Source organism: Mercenaria mercenaria, chromosome 9, assembly GCF_021730395.1.
Source record: "Mercenaria mercenaria strain notata chromosome 9, MADL_Memer_1, whole genome shotgun sequence".
Classification (NCBI taxonomy): Eukaryota; Metazoa; Mollusca; class Bivalvia; order Venerida; family Veneridae; genus Mercenaria; species Mercenaria mercenaria.
This window is the reverse complement of record NC_069369.1, coordinates 50979457-50996056: the sequence shown is the minus strand read 5'-3', so window position 1 is coordinate 50996056 and position 16600 is coordinate 50979457. Positions and strand designations below refer to the sequence as shown.

The 16600-nt window shown below is 33.6% G+C and overlaps 1 protein-coding gene across 1 annotated transcript; it reads right to left on the bottom strand.

Moving 5' to 3' along the window:
- Positions 1 to 3820: 3820 nt before the first annotated feature.
- LOC123547107 (uncharacterized) lies at positions 3821 to 14632 on the bottom strand. The gene is made up of 7 exons (XM_053552043.1): positions 14589 to 14632; positions 12897 to 12966; positions 8996 to 10222; positions 6219 to 6301; positions 5181 to 5252; positions 4080 to 4197; positions 3821 to 3938 (listed from the first exon to the last, which is right to left on the bottom strand). The coding sequence occupies exons 1-7, from the start codon at positions 14589 to 14591 to the stop codon at positions 3934 to 3936; spliced, it is 1578 nt and encodes a 525-aa protein (XP_053408018.1). The 5' UTR covers positions 14592 to 14632; the 3' UTR covers positions 3821 to 3933.
- Between the last annotated feature and the right edge of the window lie 1968 nt (positions 14633 to 16600).

Here is a 16600-nt window from a genome sequence, read left to right as displayed (position 1 = left end):
AAAAAATTTAATGCCCTTATACTTTTACATTATTTTCCTAAGGATATTTGTTTGGTTCATTGTACGATCAAAATCTTTTCACCGAAAGAACACTAAACGCAATATTTTCATGAGCGGCATAGAAAATATAAGATCTTTTGTAGACGAGTATCAGATATTTACATATTACATGTAAAAGAAACGAGTGTGCTTTTAATGGTTATTTCTGTTCAATGTTTTACCCCTAATGTTGCTCTTTCGCTAGTTTGATCCAGTGAAAAAGTATGTGTGATATTTTTCAGTGAAAAATATATTTTGTATTTTTACTGAGTGTGAAATTATAATATCTTTATTTAGATTTTATTTTGATACCAGTATTTCAGCACTTCACATTTAACCCTTAGCCTGCTAAATTTCTAAAATTGACTGGTCCATCATTCAATTCTGGCAACACCATTTATTATTCGAAGGGGATGTTCACTGAACATTTACTGACTGAATAGCGACCAGTACAGACCATGATCAGCCTGCACGGACGTGCATGGACTGGTCGCTAAGCAGAATCACTTGTCACCTGCAGGTTTAAGGTTAAATAAATCCGAAATTTGACAGACGGTCTTAACAAAATTATAAGACACGTAAGCCATACATATCCGCACATGATTTATTGGCTAACTCGCGTGGGAAGATGTGGTCTTTTTGACGGGTTTGTTGGTAAACTCATAGGGGTAGATAGTGGTTTTTGTGACGAATTTCAGGATACTATCGTATTTTCCTTTGTCAGATAGATAGAAATGTTTAACCCGTCAAAAACGACCTTACACATAGTGACCTGTTTCTTGAGCATGACACTCCGTCTCATAGTGGTGTACAAATGTACCAAGTTACATCAAAATCCCTTCATGCATGAAGAAGAAATGCCCCGGACAAAGTTGTCATTCTTGTATCCTTTGGCCTCTAAGTGTCACCTTGACCTTAGACCTAGGAACATGGCTCTTGAGCATGACACTCCGCCTCATAATGGTGAATAATTGTGCCACGTTACATCAAAATCCCTCCATGCACGAAGAAGAAATGCTCCGGACAAAGCTATTATTGAATTTGACCTTTGAACTCTTAAGTGTGACATTGACCATAGACCTAGGGACCTGGTTCTTGCACACGACACTCCGTCTCATGGTGGGGAACATTTATACCAGCGGCGTTCCCATTTTTCAAACGGGCATATAATAATGGTAATAACTTTAATTAAACAAACAGTCATGACCGCACCCTGCCCCCTGAGGTCATTAACCCCTACTGCCGAATACCAGTGCTTAAAGCCTTGCATGGTACGCCCAGACGGGCTGCATACAGAGGTTCAACCGCCCTGGTTAATGGTGCCATCACTTATTAATTTTAAAAAAGAAATACTATTCACTACCCTACCCATAGAGCCTGTACCAGCAAGTACATTTAATTTAACAAACCGTGAAAATATAAATGTTGAAATGTAAGATTTTTTACAAAAAATTAAAACTATCCCCTGCTGTTATCGCATATAAAGCAATTATCAAAAAAAACACCATGAAGTCTCTGAAATACAGTGTCTTGAGATGTTTTGAATGTATCAAGTGATTTACTTTTGCATAGTTCTAACGGCAGTTCATTCTACAGTCAATACTGTCCAATAGTATTGAAACTTCTATCATAATAAATGATTAATAAAATAATAATCGTTGATGTTTTAGTAAAATTATTTATCTAATATCTAGATATCTAGCTGGTACAAAACTGAAAACAAACAAAAATATTTCTAAAGTAAACTCAAAATAATCATGATTATAGCTTATTTTTGCCTGTAATCGGTTAGGTTATGGTTATTGATTACTTAGAAATACTAATTTACTTTTTTTATGATTACGATTACTTTTGTTGAATAGCCCATGGCTGAATCACAACACAAATGAACAGTATAATCATAAGAGTTCATGATGACTACAGCTCATAAAGGTATGTATATCAAGAATCATTTCTACCAAATAATTTTCAAAACTGACCTTCAAGTTCAGTTGAAACTTTTTCATTCTGGTGGCCATGCTTTTCCACAAGTCGGAATAATTTCAATTATTACATAATAAAAAGGTTATTATCTTTGCATCGGAAATTTGCACTCGTTCTTCAGCGGAATATATTTCCGCTGAAGAACTCGTTTTTATTTCACGATACAGAGCTAATAACCTATAACTATCTTTGCTTTTCTCAAGGAATATTTGGGCAAAATTATTTTAAAATCCCGCAAGAAAATGTTTATATTTTCATCTATATACATATAGAAAATACGGCGAGGTCTGATGGCCATAATTTTGAAAAATAATAAACATCTGATCCATATTGGTAGGAGGTAGATCATTTATATACGCTATTTTTAAATTAGGCCAGCAGCATATAGAAAAAGAATAACCACACCTCCTGACGACCATGTTTAGACAAATTACATTAATTTGGAAAAATATTGTAGAGGATTACTATGAAATTATTTTGAAATCTGACAAGCCGTTAATTATAAAGGAGTTGTAATTTGATGATTTTTATATTTTTACCTCTTCTTTATTTGCATCCGGGCAAAACCGTTTGAACAACATTAACACCTGCCCCAAGTTTTATGAATTTTGACCTAATATTATCATAGGAGCTGTCGCTTGAAGCAAATGTTTACGGACAGTCGAATGTATAAAGGTGTTTAACATTTCTGTTTTGTTATGTATAGCAGTTCTGGAGTTGGACGGAAAATATTTAAACATCTATACTCATATAAGAAATAAAAGAACTTAATTGTTGTGAGAAACGTTGCTTTCTTTGTTTTTGTTTCGTTTAACGTCACACCGGCATAATTATAGGTCATATGGCGACTTTCCAGCTTTTGATGGTGAAGGAAGACCCCAGGGTGCCCCCTCTGTCAGATTAGGGGCAATGAGAAGGGTAAACATGACACGGATACTTTAAGAGGCCCAGTGAATCTGTATCGCTCACTTATTGTTTCGTAATTCTGCTGATGGTGTATGAAATGTGCAAAACGGTACGGGATATTTAAGTGTCAAAGGTACTTATTCTCCACTAATGTTAAAAGAAAACCTAGGTAACGTAATACTCCTTTGTGAATTAATTCCTGTCCGTATTGTAGGGGACGGGAAGTCAGAGGTAGCATTTGTGAAATGTTGAAATCATAGTTCTTTCCTGAAATCATTCAATCGAGTGTGAAAATTATCTACATGAGATTTGAACTGCCACTACACTCATTATTCCACAACTGGATACATTGATCTTTTTAATTTTTAATTTATTGATATAAAAGTAAGTTTTCATTTTATACTTAGTGATTCCACCTATATAGTCAAGCCATTGTAAAGAAATCATGTTTTTTCGTTAACCACTTTCTATATTCAATGCTATCATAATATGAAAGAATATCATATTATTTTTAATATAAATCTGACATAAACGTATGCAGGTATATATATTTGAACTCTTTCTGTGCGATCGACCAAACAATTTGAAGAAAATAAAAACATGCATTGACATAAGTATTATGTGTTTCTAAGAGGGAAGTAAGTGAAGCTAAAACTATCTTGGCTTTCAATGCCATATTCTCTGAAATTTGAAACTATAATATTTTTTCTCGTGAAAATAGTCCCATTTTTATGGCTAGTTTATTATTGCGCATGTAAGACCACTTCAAGTGTTTCGAAAGTTGTCCACCATTTTCAAAAACCTACTTTTTTATTTTGGATAATTTTTACTTTTTAGGTAGTCGACAAAGCTTTCAAAATAACAACAGCAACATTATGATATAGCGATATAAAAAGGTAACAAACAAATTATTGCAAATGAGAATGTATTCATACACCATAGTTATTATACATGCATGCTGTCGAATCAAACTGGAATGTCTTAGCCGTCACGATGTTGATTTGGTCAACCTATAATTTAGAATATAACTTTTTTTTATTTAATGAGAAATATTAAAATTCTAATTACAACAATATCAGTCTATATTAGTTTTAAATTATGTTAAACTTTTCAGTTTTTCTGAAAGGAAACACTGTGTTGCAAAAACTTACCAACTACTGTTACTTCAGGTTGAACATGATTTGTCACGTTGCAATATGAATTGCAGAGGTCATTGTCACAACAATACTGGCAAACTGGAGTGGACCCTGGCCGGCTGGTGGACGTACACTGCAAGATGTAAAAAACCGGAATATTGAAATACAACATTTTCACATTTAAAGTAACTCTCTTGTATGGTGTAGGTCTTCTGCAAGTCTACATTTATCAGCAAATTTGTCACATTTGCATACGTTTATACTTGAATGAACTTTTTATCTGAACTTTACAAGATATCGTACATTAAGAAGTATATTGAGGGGAAAACTCTAAAATGTTAAATATAGATTAAATCTAAAAGGGGATTGCCTCTAGGTGACGTCATTTGGTGTGTATCAAACAAATGTTTGATAAACAGTGCTTACTTAAAACTACGCCTTTCGCATACCGAAACAAAAACTAATCTTTGCTGTTTGCACAATATCTTACGTTGTTTCGAAATGTCGAGTGTAAATAAACGCACAAATATAATTTGCTTTATAAAGACTTTTTGCAATAATCGTACATCTACAAAAACGAAGTACACAGCTCGCAACTGAAACTAAATTGTATCACTTATGTGATGGCGGGCGAAACACTCTAAGCAATGTCATGAAATAAGTTAGAAAGTTGCAGTTCTGCTAGCTCATGGGCAAATATACCAAAATAAACAAACGAGCCTATACAGTTTTACTTGAACATACGTTGATTAAGCACTGTGTGTAGTTTCAAAATCTACATGTCTTTTCACAAAAAGTAAACAAAATTGTCCATTTTTGAAATCAGTATGGCTAAATATAGCACTTAACCCAGTTTGTACCAGACGAAATTTCCTGATCTTATTTTTGAAGGTTTAATAAAATTCTACTTTTCAGAAATGTTTTTGAACCGAGCGGAACTACCTTAAACAGTAAATCACTCTAATGATGATACTTAGGGTAATGAAATGCGCTCATATTAAATAAATGAGAAGTTTAGATCGCATTGTCCGTAAGTTATTTAAATTGGATTAAAATATGTAGCAAAGTTTCATACAATAATTGATTTGATTCTAAATGAATTAATAATTATCTTACCTTGGCATCTGAACAATCCATATTATACAGAATTTGTCCGTAATGAGTTATGAATTTCTCAATCAAACAAACCTGGAAAGATCAAGATGTGTCGAAAAAAATATGATTTGAAAAGAATTGTACAGATGCATTTCAATAATGTTTGTTTGTAAATGTTCCAAAATCTTTGCCACTATTTTATGCCAAACGACAGAATAAATGGTATTAAAAATACCATAAAACTAGCATCCTATTATGAAGAACAAGCTGTTCTCGCTACAATTCGTCTATGACTGCCATTATATAGTTTTATTACATTATTAAACCTATACATCTGTATGCTATATACTTTTCATGCAAACTTTATCGTCGTATTTATCAATATTTAAAAAAAAACGCACATTTTTCTATATATTTGGAAAGCATTCACGGCAAACACAACAACATCTTTGGCCTTTAATATAAAATTTCAACATATTGAGTGTATTCATTTCAGCTCGTGATCTAAATAGTTTTTACCATACCACACAAGATAAGGCAAGCAGCCAATCACAGATTACAAATTCTGTACCCTTTACTATATACTCCTAATTCATCTCGAGAAGCGTCTTTATGCGTTCATTGACAAGTGAAACGGAAAACAATTTATCACATACACATGCTCCTTTTTAGCTTGCGTGAAATTCATATTGTGCGATGATATTACTCGGCCTTACATATGCTACGTCAGTTATACTACTCATGAAACGAATATTTTATTCGTCCACCGTTAACAAAGCAAATATTTTCAGCTCATCCACTATAACATATTTCATTACGAACATAATTCAACTCTGCTTTAGCTCAAAATTAAGCAGCCAAATGATATTTTCTTTGTTCAAAATATTAAGCTAAAGCTACCATGCTTTTTCATAGATTGTTTTATTGAATATTTGATAAAATGAATAATATCATCAAATCACTGCAGTGTCAGCATTGAAGTTTTTAAAAGATCGTATAATATCGTTTTAATAAAAAAATCACAAACTGCACATATTTTATGACAACATTACATATTACCTGTCCTGGAGCACATTTGGTAACTCTGTTGCACGGTTTTGTTATGCTTATACCATTACATTGTAGGCAGGTCAGTCCATCGGCTGTAAAAAAGTACGGTCAATTTTCAATTATTTTTAGACTAGAGTATCCATTAACTCGTCAGGTCTAAACGAGTTCAAGACTCGGTACTCTAAGACGGATCAATTGTCGTAGTCTAATAACTCGGTACTTTAAAATGGATCCATTTATGTTGTTTAACAACTAGGCACTTTACAACTCGTCCAAGTTTGAACAAACTGTTGTTCAAGATATGTTAAAAGATTATATTTGTTGTAGAAAGAATAGTTTTACAGAAATAGAACCAAGTCCTTCTATTTTTAATGCTACAATGACAATAGCAAACATTATCTATATGAATAAATAATAACTGCTTCACGCATTCATATTATACCAAATATGGATACTCCTACTTTGGTCCAGTGGCCCTAAAGATTTGAAAATCTGATATCCTGTTCATAAAATTCATTAGACAGAAAAAAATCAATGTTGGGAAAAAAACCATAAAAAGCATGCTCCTTAATCAACAGTTTGAGCTAGTTTGTTTGTTTTAGGTTTTCAACTCATCGCGGAGAATATACCTCTCGCCCGAGGATCCAACTCACGACCCCCGCGATCCGTAGATGTTTGAGCTAGTATCTCGGTATTTCTAGCATGAGTAGACTTATTTTTTTTTGTTTCGAGTGTCAGTTACGTTAATGTGCCGTCTGTTACCACTCAGTTTGGCGTTTTGAAATAATTTCTTGAATCATTTTAAATGCAGTATTTTATTATTATTTATTTAGGTGAATATCCATGGAAAACGTGTTAAACTGAAAAAACTTGGCGATTCGGCAATAATACAAGCATAGTATTATTTTGATCATATCAACAAATATCGTTTACAAAACAGATTGTAAAACCCAATCATTAACAAATAATTTTGGTAGCTGATACCATACTGACTTTTAGAATAGCAATTGGTTATCCCTAATTTATGTATATTTTGTACTGTAGCAAACAGTGAAACAGAAATTGATTCTATTACTGTAATTATACCATAAATGGTATACAAAACCAAAATCTATTAATGGCTACATCGTTACTTCTCACGCAACATTATATTTCTCAGCTCCAACGCCAGACACAATGAACAATTTGCAAGATCCATTTTATTGTGTCTACTTGATTTTGAGCTACTTGTATGATCATGACCTTGAACCCTTGAACTCTGTACGTAAACATGCGACGGTTAATAAAATAATCCTTCATTCAGGTAAAGGTATGCTAAGTTGACATAAAATTATATTTATATATCTTGATCATATGGGATATTCCTGAAGACCATAACCTTGAATTAACCTGACTAAAACGTAGATGTTTAAGAAGCAGAAACAAAACAAATTAAAACACTGACAGCACAGAAAGGTTGAAACCCGCATTTGATGCGCAATAAACCACTCCGCTGTATAAATTCAAGTCACTTCCATGAAACAGTATAACATTCAAAGCATTTGAATCCATGTTACATTGTATGCTAGAAATTCTGTTCTGACTAAAACCATCAACCCTTCATCGGCTTTATTAAAATTTACTATAATGATACCAATGAGAAATATGCCTGTTTCATTAAAAACACAAATATTCCCAAAGAGAATATAGATATTAGAATTATTAGGTCCATGTCTTTTAATTGAAATTAACATTTAACAGTTTGAAAGATGTAAACGTTACAACAGTTTGAAAGATAAAATCGTTACGCTAAAATTCTATATAAAATGCTATTTTTAAACTGTCAGTGTGTCATACTAGTACTTTCGATTTTCTAAAGATATACACCATTAGAAAGCTAGAGATCTGAGCTTTTCTAACATGTATATTTTTATATATTTTCTTTTATCATTTGTATTGAAACCATTGTTTAATCTGACGAGGAACTTTTACATAGAAATTGTGTAGAGATAAGCGGTCGGTGTACTCGTAAATAATCAATAAAGGTAGTGCGGAAATAGAAATGTGGATTAATCTAATTCAGTGAAAGCTGTCACGGCTGTTATTGAATTTTTGCAGTGTCCAGAATACATTTGCAAAAATACTGTTCTGATCTTCAACATAAATATGAACTTGATCTGAGAGAGACATGAATGAACTCTGTGTCCTATTGTATGATGTAGATCTAGAGATAATTGCTAAATATGTCACAGTGAACAAGATTAATTTCAAGGTGCGACACTGACCTCGAAATGGCAGGAATTTATAATCAGCATATTGTTACACTATATGAAACATTTATGCAAAATAATATACTATTGTTCATTTGCAATTTATACACGTCTTGGCCTTGAACCGTCTAGTCTGAATGTTGTGTTCTACACTTAGCTTCACAGAATTTGAAAAAGGTACTCAAAAGATATAGAGGCGAACAATATATTCCCTATTTAACATTAAATCACATCACATGACCTTGCCTTGAACCCTTGTGGCTGAAAGTAGTGTTTTGGACATCGCCTCGTTATGAAAAAAATATGAAAACCTAGATATATCTAAATCTATCTGTCTAAAATATTATTATTCGACAGGCTGTAAGAGAAAGTCAGCGAAATAAGTGTTATAATGATTACATATATAACATTATTTATTCATTCATATATTCATAAATTTATTTATTTATTTATTTACGCTACTGAAACCACTCAGTGCATTTAACTATCCTATAGTATAAATAATTGTAGACAGTCACTAAAATACAAAACAAATACCTCCAGTAACCAGCCCTAGAACATTGCTGTAAGATTTTCCATTGCCCCCAAATCCATATTGCAGCGCTCCAAATCGAAGTCCATTCACGTGTTCCAGCTTATAAACGCCAACATGAATTTTGTATATGCTTACAATGTAAGTGTCTTTATAAAATGTCATTACGTTACTTTGAACGTTCTCTTGAAATCGCTTCCCGTTAATTCGCAGATCATCTTCAATGTTTCTATATTTTGCCATAATGGCGACGTAATGATCAGTGTTACCAAATATTGGGGATACAGTAAAGAAGTAAGTGTTTGCATACTGTTGCGTAGCAGGAATAATAGCCATAGTAGATCCCCCAATATGATAAGCACTGTCAAATGAATAGCATGTGCTGTAAAGTACCATTTGCACTGGTTTACTTGCATAAATTTTGAGTGGCTTGTCCTCACCAAGAATTTCATGAAACTGACCAGGAATCCGGAGTTGTCTTTTCTCATTTCTCAAAGTAAGTGTGTAACTAATTGTTGTATTTTGTTCTGATCCGTATACTCTGACTACATATCCCGATTTAGGTGGCATTGGAGGAACAATAAACTCGCGACCAAACGTCGATATAGGTAGCAGTTGCTCAGCCATAAAATGTTTATCATAACAATCATATGGCACTGCTGTAGCTTCATGTCCAGAAAATACTGCAATAGGTTTATTGCTCTTGACTATTGAACCACTTAAGTCTTTTTGTGAGTCATAGAAATAGGTATCCATGTTATTCATCGACACCGTCATAGGTAAACTACTCTCTGTATTAATTGTTATATTTACGACAGTTTCATTTTCAGTTGCCACTATAAGGAAATTACTATTCCAGAATGAGCCGGATGTATATGACGATATAATGTAAGAACTTGATATCATAGACTTCGGAATAATTAAATATGATTCACGTGCCTCGTTCCAATCACTGTTATGAGATGTTATAACTACAAGTGACACATCAATATCAGTTGTTACGTGAATGCCCCGGTGATAAACAGTATTATTTGTACCGTGTATAATTAAATTTGGTATGCTGAACTCGAAATGTCCAACAAATCTTCTTCTGGTATTTATCCCTAGATACGGAACATGTATATTTACAGTGTCCGTAGTGTTTTCTGATGTAATTTGCAGCGTGGCATTTCCACTGCGAATTATTTGCCATGGTCCGAGGATTCCTACAAAGAAATCCCTGCCAAAGGTCCCTGTCATAGAAATAAAAGAGATAATGACGTAGTAACCATTATGTAAATTTGCAATGATGGCATATATAATTTATTAAGAAATTTTGACGCTAAAGCTTTTTATACGTTGCAACTTTTAGTAGGTTTTGATACGAAATTAAAAATGGCTACAATCTAACCAAACAGAGTAAGTGACTATAGGGTGACCTTTGAAGACCTCGTATGGTTATTCATTTATAACGGTTATATTCGATAAATTCGTTCTAGTGTGACTGAAGATAGAAAAAGTTGTGCGAGTGTAGACGCCGAACAGATCAGTAGGCCGTGGGTTTGAATCAAAGCGACAGTTAAATTTGACCGCATTTTCCGCAATACATTAGTACGAGAGCGAGAACTGGCGGGAAATCTCGGAAGTAGCGATCAGCGTAATGAACACAAGTTAAGCCCCTTCAATCGATTTGACATAACTAGAATTTATACTTTTCCACGGCTTTGACCTTTAGATTAAAGACATTGGGCCTGGTTCTCGGCGTCTGTTCAGAACTAGGTAAAAGTATAAAAACAATGTGTTGTTTTTTCTCGAAAGTCTTTTTAATAAGGTTCAATTTAATTTTTAGGTAAGTCCTAGAACTGGTTTCGCTCCTTAATGTCATGTTTTCTGTGAAAATGTCAGAATTGCGGATAATGTCAGGAAGTGACTAGTTTAATTACTTTACATCTTATGGAAAGGTTTTAAAACAAATCGCACTTACTGTTTCACCTAATCAAGGTTTTGATGACTTATAACATTATTTTGCCAAATCCAGTTATAAAATACTATATACTATAACTATGTTACAATCTATCAAAACATAAAGTCAAAATTGAATTCCGTTTAATCTTTGTGTCTACAACTTACAGAAAACCCATTTTTGATGAAAAAAGAATCAAAACTAAACAAATTTAATTTGAAATATAAAAAGGTCCGTATTACCACCCTCCGTATTCTTAAAATGATGAGTAAAACCAATGATATTGTCTAATATTCAAAGAGAAACCCTCTTTTTAAGAAAAAGACAGCCCGATAAGTAAGACAAACAAAAAAAGCCATCACATAGTGATCTTGGCGGCCACATTTGAGCTATTTTTGAAAGTTCCAAATTTCAAGACAAGCTCAAGGTCAAAATCAAGATCAAAGTTCATTTCGGTACATAAAACTGTGCATGTGGTCCATGCATGTGGTCTAAACTTGAAAACTTGAGCTTGTGAAATGTGACAGTAGGTCACTAGGTCAATGTCAAGGTCAAAGTTTATTTCGGTACACAACCTTATGCAGGTGGTCCGAATTTGACGGATGTAGCTTGAGAAACGTGAAAGAAGGTCACTAGCTCGAAATCAAGTTCGAATTTCTTTCCAGAACACAACAATATGAATGTGGTCCAAATTTATTTGAAGCCTGTACCATCAAAAATGTGAAAGTAGGTCTCTAGGTCAATTTTAAGGTCAAAGTTTATTTCAGTACACAAACCTATGCATATGGTCCAAATTTGAAGGCTGTTGTTACAGAAATGTGAAAGTAGGGCACTTGGTTAAGATCAATGTCAACTCATGTTAAGGTTCATCTAGCCACCCATAAGTGTACATGTGGCCCAAATTAGAATGTTGTAGGTTATGGACAAAGAGATATTTAAAGTTTTTTCCCTATATAAGTCTATATAAACCATATGAACCCCAGGGCGGAGCCATATTTGACCCTAGGGGGATAATTTGAACATATTTGGTTGAAACCACTAGATGATGCTACATGACAAATATAAAAGCCCTAGGCTTTGTGGTTTTGGACAAGAAAAGTTTCAACGTTTTTTCATATGTAACCATGTGACCCCTAGGGCGGAGTCTTATTTGACCCAAGCAGAATAACTTGAACCATCTTAGTAGAGGAAAACTAGATGATGTTACATACAAATTATTATAGTCCTAGGCCCTGTTGTTTTGGACAAAACGATTTTCAAACAAATTTCCTATACAAGTCTATATAAACCATGTGACCCCCGGGGCGGGGCCATATTTTACCCTGGGGAAATAATTTGGAAAATCTTGGTAGAAGACCACTAGATGAAGCTTCGTACCAAATATCAAAGCCCTAACCCTGTGGTTTTGGACAAGGAGATTTTCAAAGTTTTTCCCTATATAAATCAATGTAAAATATATAATTAAACAAAGAGCCATAACTCATTTAAAAATTGTTAAACCAGTCTGATTTTCAGGGGGACACAACTAGGGTTCCAATATATCATTCTGACAAAGTTTGGTCAACCTCCCCACCCCCAAACACCCCCAGTGGTTTCTGAGGAGATGCGATAACGAGAAATTGTTAATGGACGGAAGGACGGACGGACGACGGACGACGGATGCAGAGTGATTTGAATAGCCCGCCTTTTAAGAAACTGTCGAACTGATCTGAAATATGTCATCTTGTGGAATATTTCAGAAATAGTCATAGAATAACGAATATGTATACCAGACAATAGCCAGTCGTTTCCAAACCAGAAGAGGCCAATCAATGTAATCATAAATAGAGGTGTATGTGTAACAATTTAGTGATAACAAAATAAAGAAAATTGTCTGAACGCTTATTAATACAGATCAACAAATGAGACGAATTAAATGACAGAAAAATAAATCCAAATGTCTATAATATGACAGCATATACTACCATGTGAACTTGCAGACGAAATTTCACTGCTGGTAATGGTCGAAAGAGATACCAGTACAACGAGATAGATCTGAAAATCAACAAAGTATTGAGTTAACGATTTTCTTCATTTTTATCTTTTGGTGCAGACGTAGCTTGTTTAAGCATTTGGTGATACTCACGATTAATATGGAAAAAAAAATTAAACAAATTCATATAATTATGTTAACATTATATATTCAGTCAAATTGCGTTTCCATTGATGAAGCTAAATTTAGCTGTTGCAATTCAATTCCAGTGATATTTACCTAAAAGACAAATCGCGCATAGTCCAATAATGGGTATGATTGTAGGAAGACGAAAATAAGACAGTAGGATGGTAGGATGGCGATGATTGGACAAAGCGGCCAGAGATAGCAGGATTGTGCTATAATAGCTAATACAGTATAATACTATACAGATAACGGGATGACAGGATGGCGATGATAGGTCAATACAATTAGAGATAGCAGGATTATATTATAGCTATGATAGTACAGTAATACAGAAATAACAGGATGGTATGACGGCGATGATAGGAGAGTACCATAGATATAACAATATGATATGATAGTTTGTAATGGAATAACGATTGATGCGAAATAGATCATGCTTCAAATGAACACTTAGAAAAATCCATACATTTAATGTTAAGAAATTTCCGCTTTAAAAATATCAAGTAATGCAAAGAAATGAAAGTATTCATTTGACACTTAAATATACTATGCACTTCCTTGATCGAAACATTTTATCTGTGGACATTAACTTTGAAAGTCGAAAATGCTCATCAAATGTATTTAAGTTAGCTATTGTGCGTTTAATCGACCTGGCGGCGCACAGTTTCGCGACGTCTACAGGATATGTAGTATATTAGGTGGCCATCTACCTTACACAGTAACCAATGTATCGTTGATACGTATCTTGTTCGGTTTATTTTTTTATTTATTTTTTTTTTTTTAGATTACCATTCTTTGCATAAGTCAGAGATTAACTCTGCCCTGCCAGGTTAAATAAAATACATACAATAATTACAAAAACTAAATGTAAATATACAACTATATTCAAATCAATTATCATATAGTAACAGTTTTAGAAATTGCCAATGTCTTAACGGTACTAACTCACCGTGGTTAGTTACACATTTGAGCCGTGCCATGGGAAAACCAACATATTGGCTTTGCGACCAGCATGGTTCCAGACCAGCCTGCCCATCCGCGCAGTCTGGTCAGGATCCATGCTGTTTGCTTTCAAAGCCTATTGCAATTAGAGAAACTGTTGGCGAACAGCATGGATCCTGACCAGACTGCGCGGATGCGCAGACTGGTCTGGATCCATGCTGGTCGCAAAGCCACTATGTTGGTTTTCTCATGGCACGGCTCATTTCATTTAAAGACTGTACTTTTTCTATCGAACAAAAATACTGTTTATACATACAGCAATACGAATTCGTGTTTACATAGATACTGCGCAGTATAATTGTTCTTTCCTCAGTAAGAAATATGGGCATAAGGAAACTTTAAAAAGTAGAAAATAAATATCATAATAAGTTTGATCTTAAGAATTTCTAGATAAAGAAAGCATAAAATACAAAAAGAAATGTTCGTACCTAATTTGAACCAAGAAAAACTAAAAAGGTTAAATGTTTAAAAACAAATAACTTCATATCTTATATACCATTTTGTACTTATGCCAGTCTGAGAGATAATCCTAACACAAACTAAAATTCCAAATACCAAGAGATAAGAAATTATGATGAAATTAGGATCGTTCTTGGACTACCGAAAAAGCTAATGTCATCACGTACATTATAAGATACACATATGATCTATAAGTGATCTGTTACATTCCACGCATAAGGAAGCTCATTAAAATTCAAAATTTATATTAGGTACATATATCATTTTGACATAATAGTAGTAGTCATAATTATAATAATATAAATATAAATTATAATTATAATATTATAACAATAATTGACGGAACTAAAATGTTTTGTAAACAATATATCAATACACGAAAGGTGTTTTCTTTACATTTGAGACAAATAAATTATAATTTTTTTGTTTGTCTAATGCAACCATTGTCAGATTTGAAATCTTTGAGATAATTAAGGTAGTTCTGCATGCCTGATAATCCGGATGTAATGGCGAAACGTAACATTCACCGGCTAACATATAATAAAGCCTGGATTCGGCTTACGAAAATGAAAATCAATATATGAAATGGCAACCGGTATGTGAATATATTAAAACAGTAAAAACTGTTATAAAATGATACTTACATATCTGACACGTTGAATAATTCCCAAAATAATATCTTATATTCAGTTAGAAATATGCGGAACCTCTCAATCATGGGCAAATATCTAAATAAACTAGCTCGTGGACCTATACATTCTATTTCACCATATTATAGGCCATGTGTTTATTTACGACTGTTAGAAGTTTCATTAAAATCTGCATGGTAGAAAAAAATTCTATTTCCGTAAATGTTATCAAAATTAGGATTTTCCCATAGAATCCCGTTAAGAAAACTTGTGTGATGTCAAACTTTTTCAAATCAGTCTAGCATAATATCGAGCACACGACCTTATCTTTTTAACTGTTGAATTTTCTAAATATATTCTAAATATTTGAAAAGTCTAGGTCTAAATTGTATTTTTTTCATAATGTACAACACTATTTAAAATCATACGGCAACACTTATACCAAGAGGCCAATGTTTTAATAGATAATTGTCAAATTTCTTCCACATGTCATCAAGAGATAATGACTTCCCTTTAGAGTGTTTAAATTGTGCTTCTCCAGCCGTTCTCAGTAGTACTTCCCATACACAATAGTCAATGTGTGCTCCATTCACAGAATATGGCATCCAATCGTCATGAGTTTTAAAATTGTCTTTCTTAGTGTTAAAACAGTCAAACTATAGTCTCATCTTTATCTAAACATGGCTTTAAACCCGTTTTAAAGAGACTGGTTTCTGGTACGGTAGCTATTCCTAATGGATCATTGTGCTTGTTTTTTCACTATGTAAGTTTGGAAGTTACTTTTATTCCTTTGTTTATAAGTTGAAACTCAGTCCTGCTTCTATTAAAAAGATAAGTCTAGGCCATATACATGTATATTAAATGCTTCTGAAAAGAAACACGCTTAATGTTTTTCATCATATTTGCCTGCACATTCTTCTTATGTATCCTACCTGTCAACATCCATAGCTTCTTCCGTCGCAGTATTATTTAAAAGCTACATTGTTCTTCTATTGTCCATTAATGATTTCTCATACAGCTTCCAGTTCTTTCCAGTTCTTCGTTTCGTCATTTATAGAGATTTGAGCCGGTGCACTTGCATTTTTTTAATAACTTTGCTACTAGAAATACAATTTTGTTTGTTTCTTTCTTTGTTTAAGGTTTATCGCCGTTGTTTCAACAGTATTTCTATTATATAACGGGGACAGTTAACGTAACAAGTGTTCCTGGATTCCGTTCCAGTACTAACCAGTTCTTCCCCAAATAAATAAGATTCGTAGATCTGCGCTCGCCCTACTGAGCTCAGCGGGGGGCTAATACAACCTTAGAAGTAGGTTAGTTTAGCTTGATATAGAGTAGACATACTAAAGTTGTACCAGGCCTGCAGGAAGCATTTTCAGATTTGGGGTGGGGGCAACATTATAAAAATCAGCCGACTGAA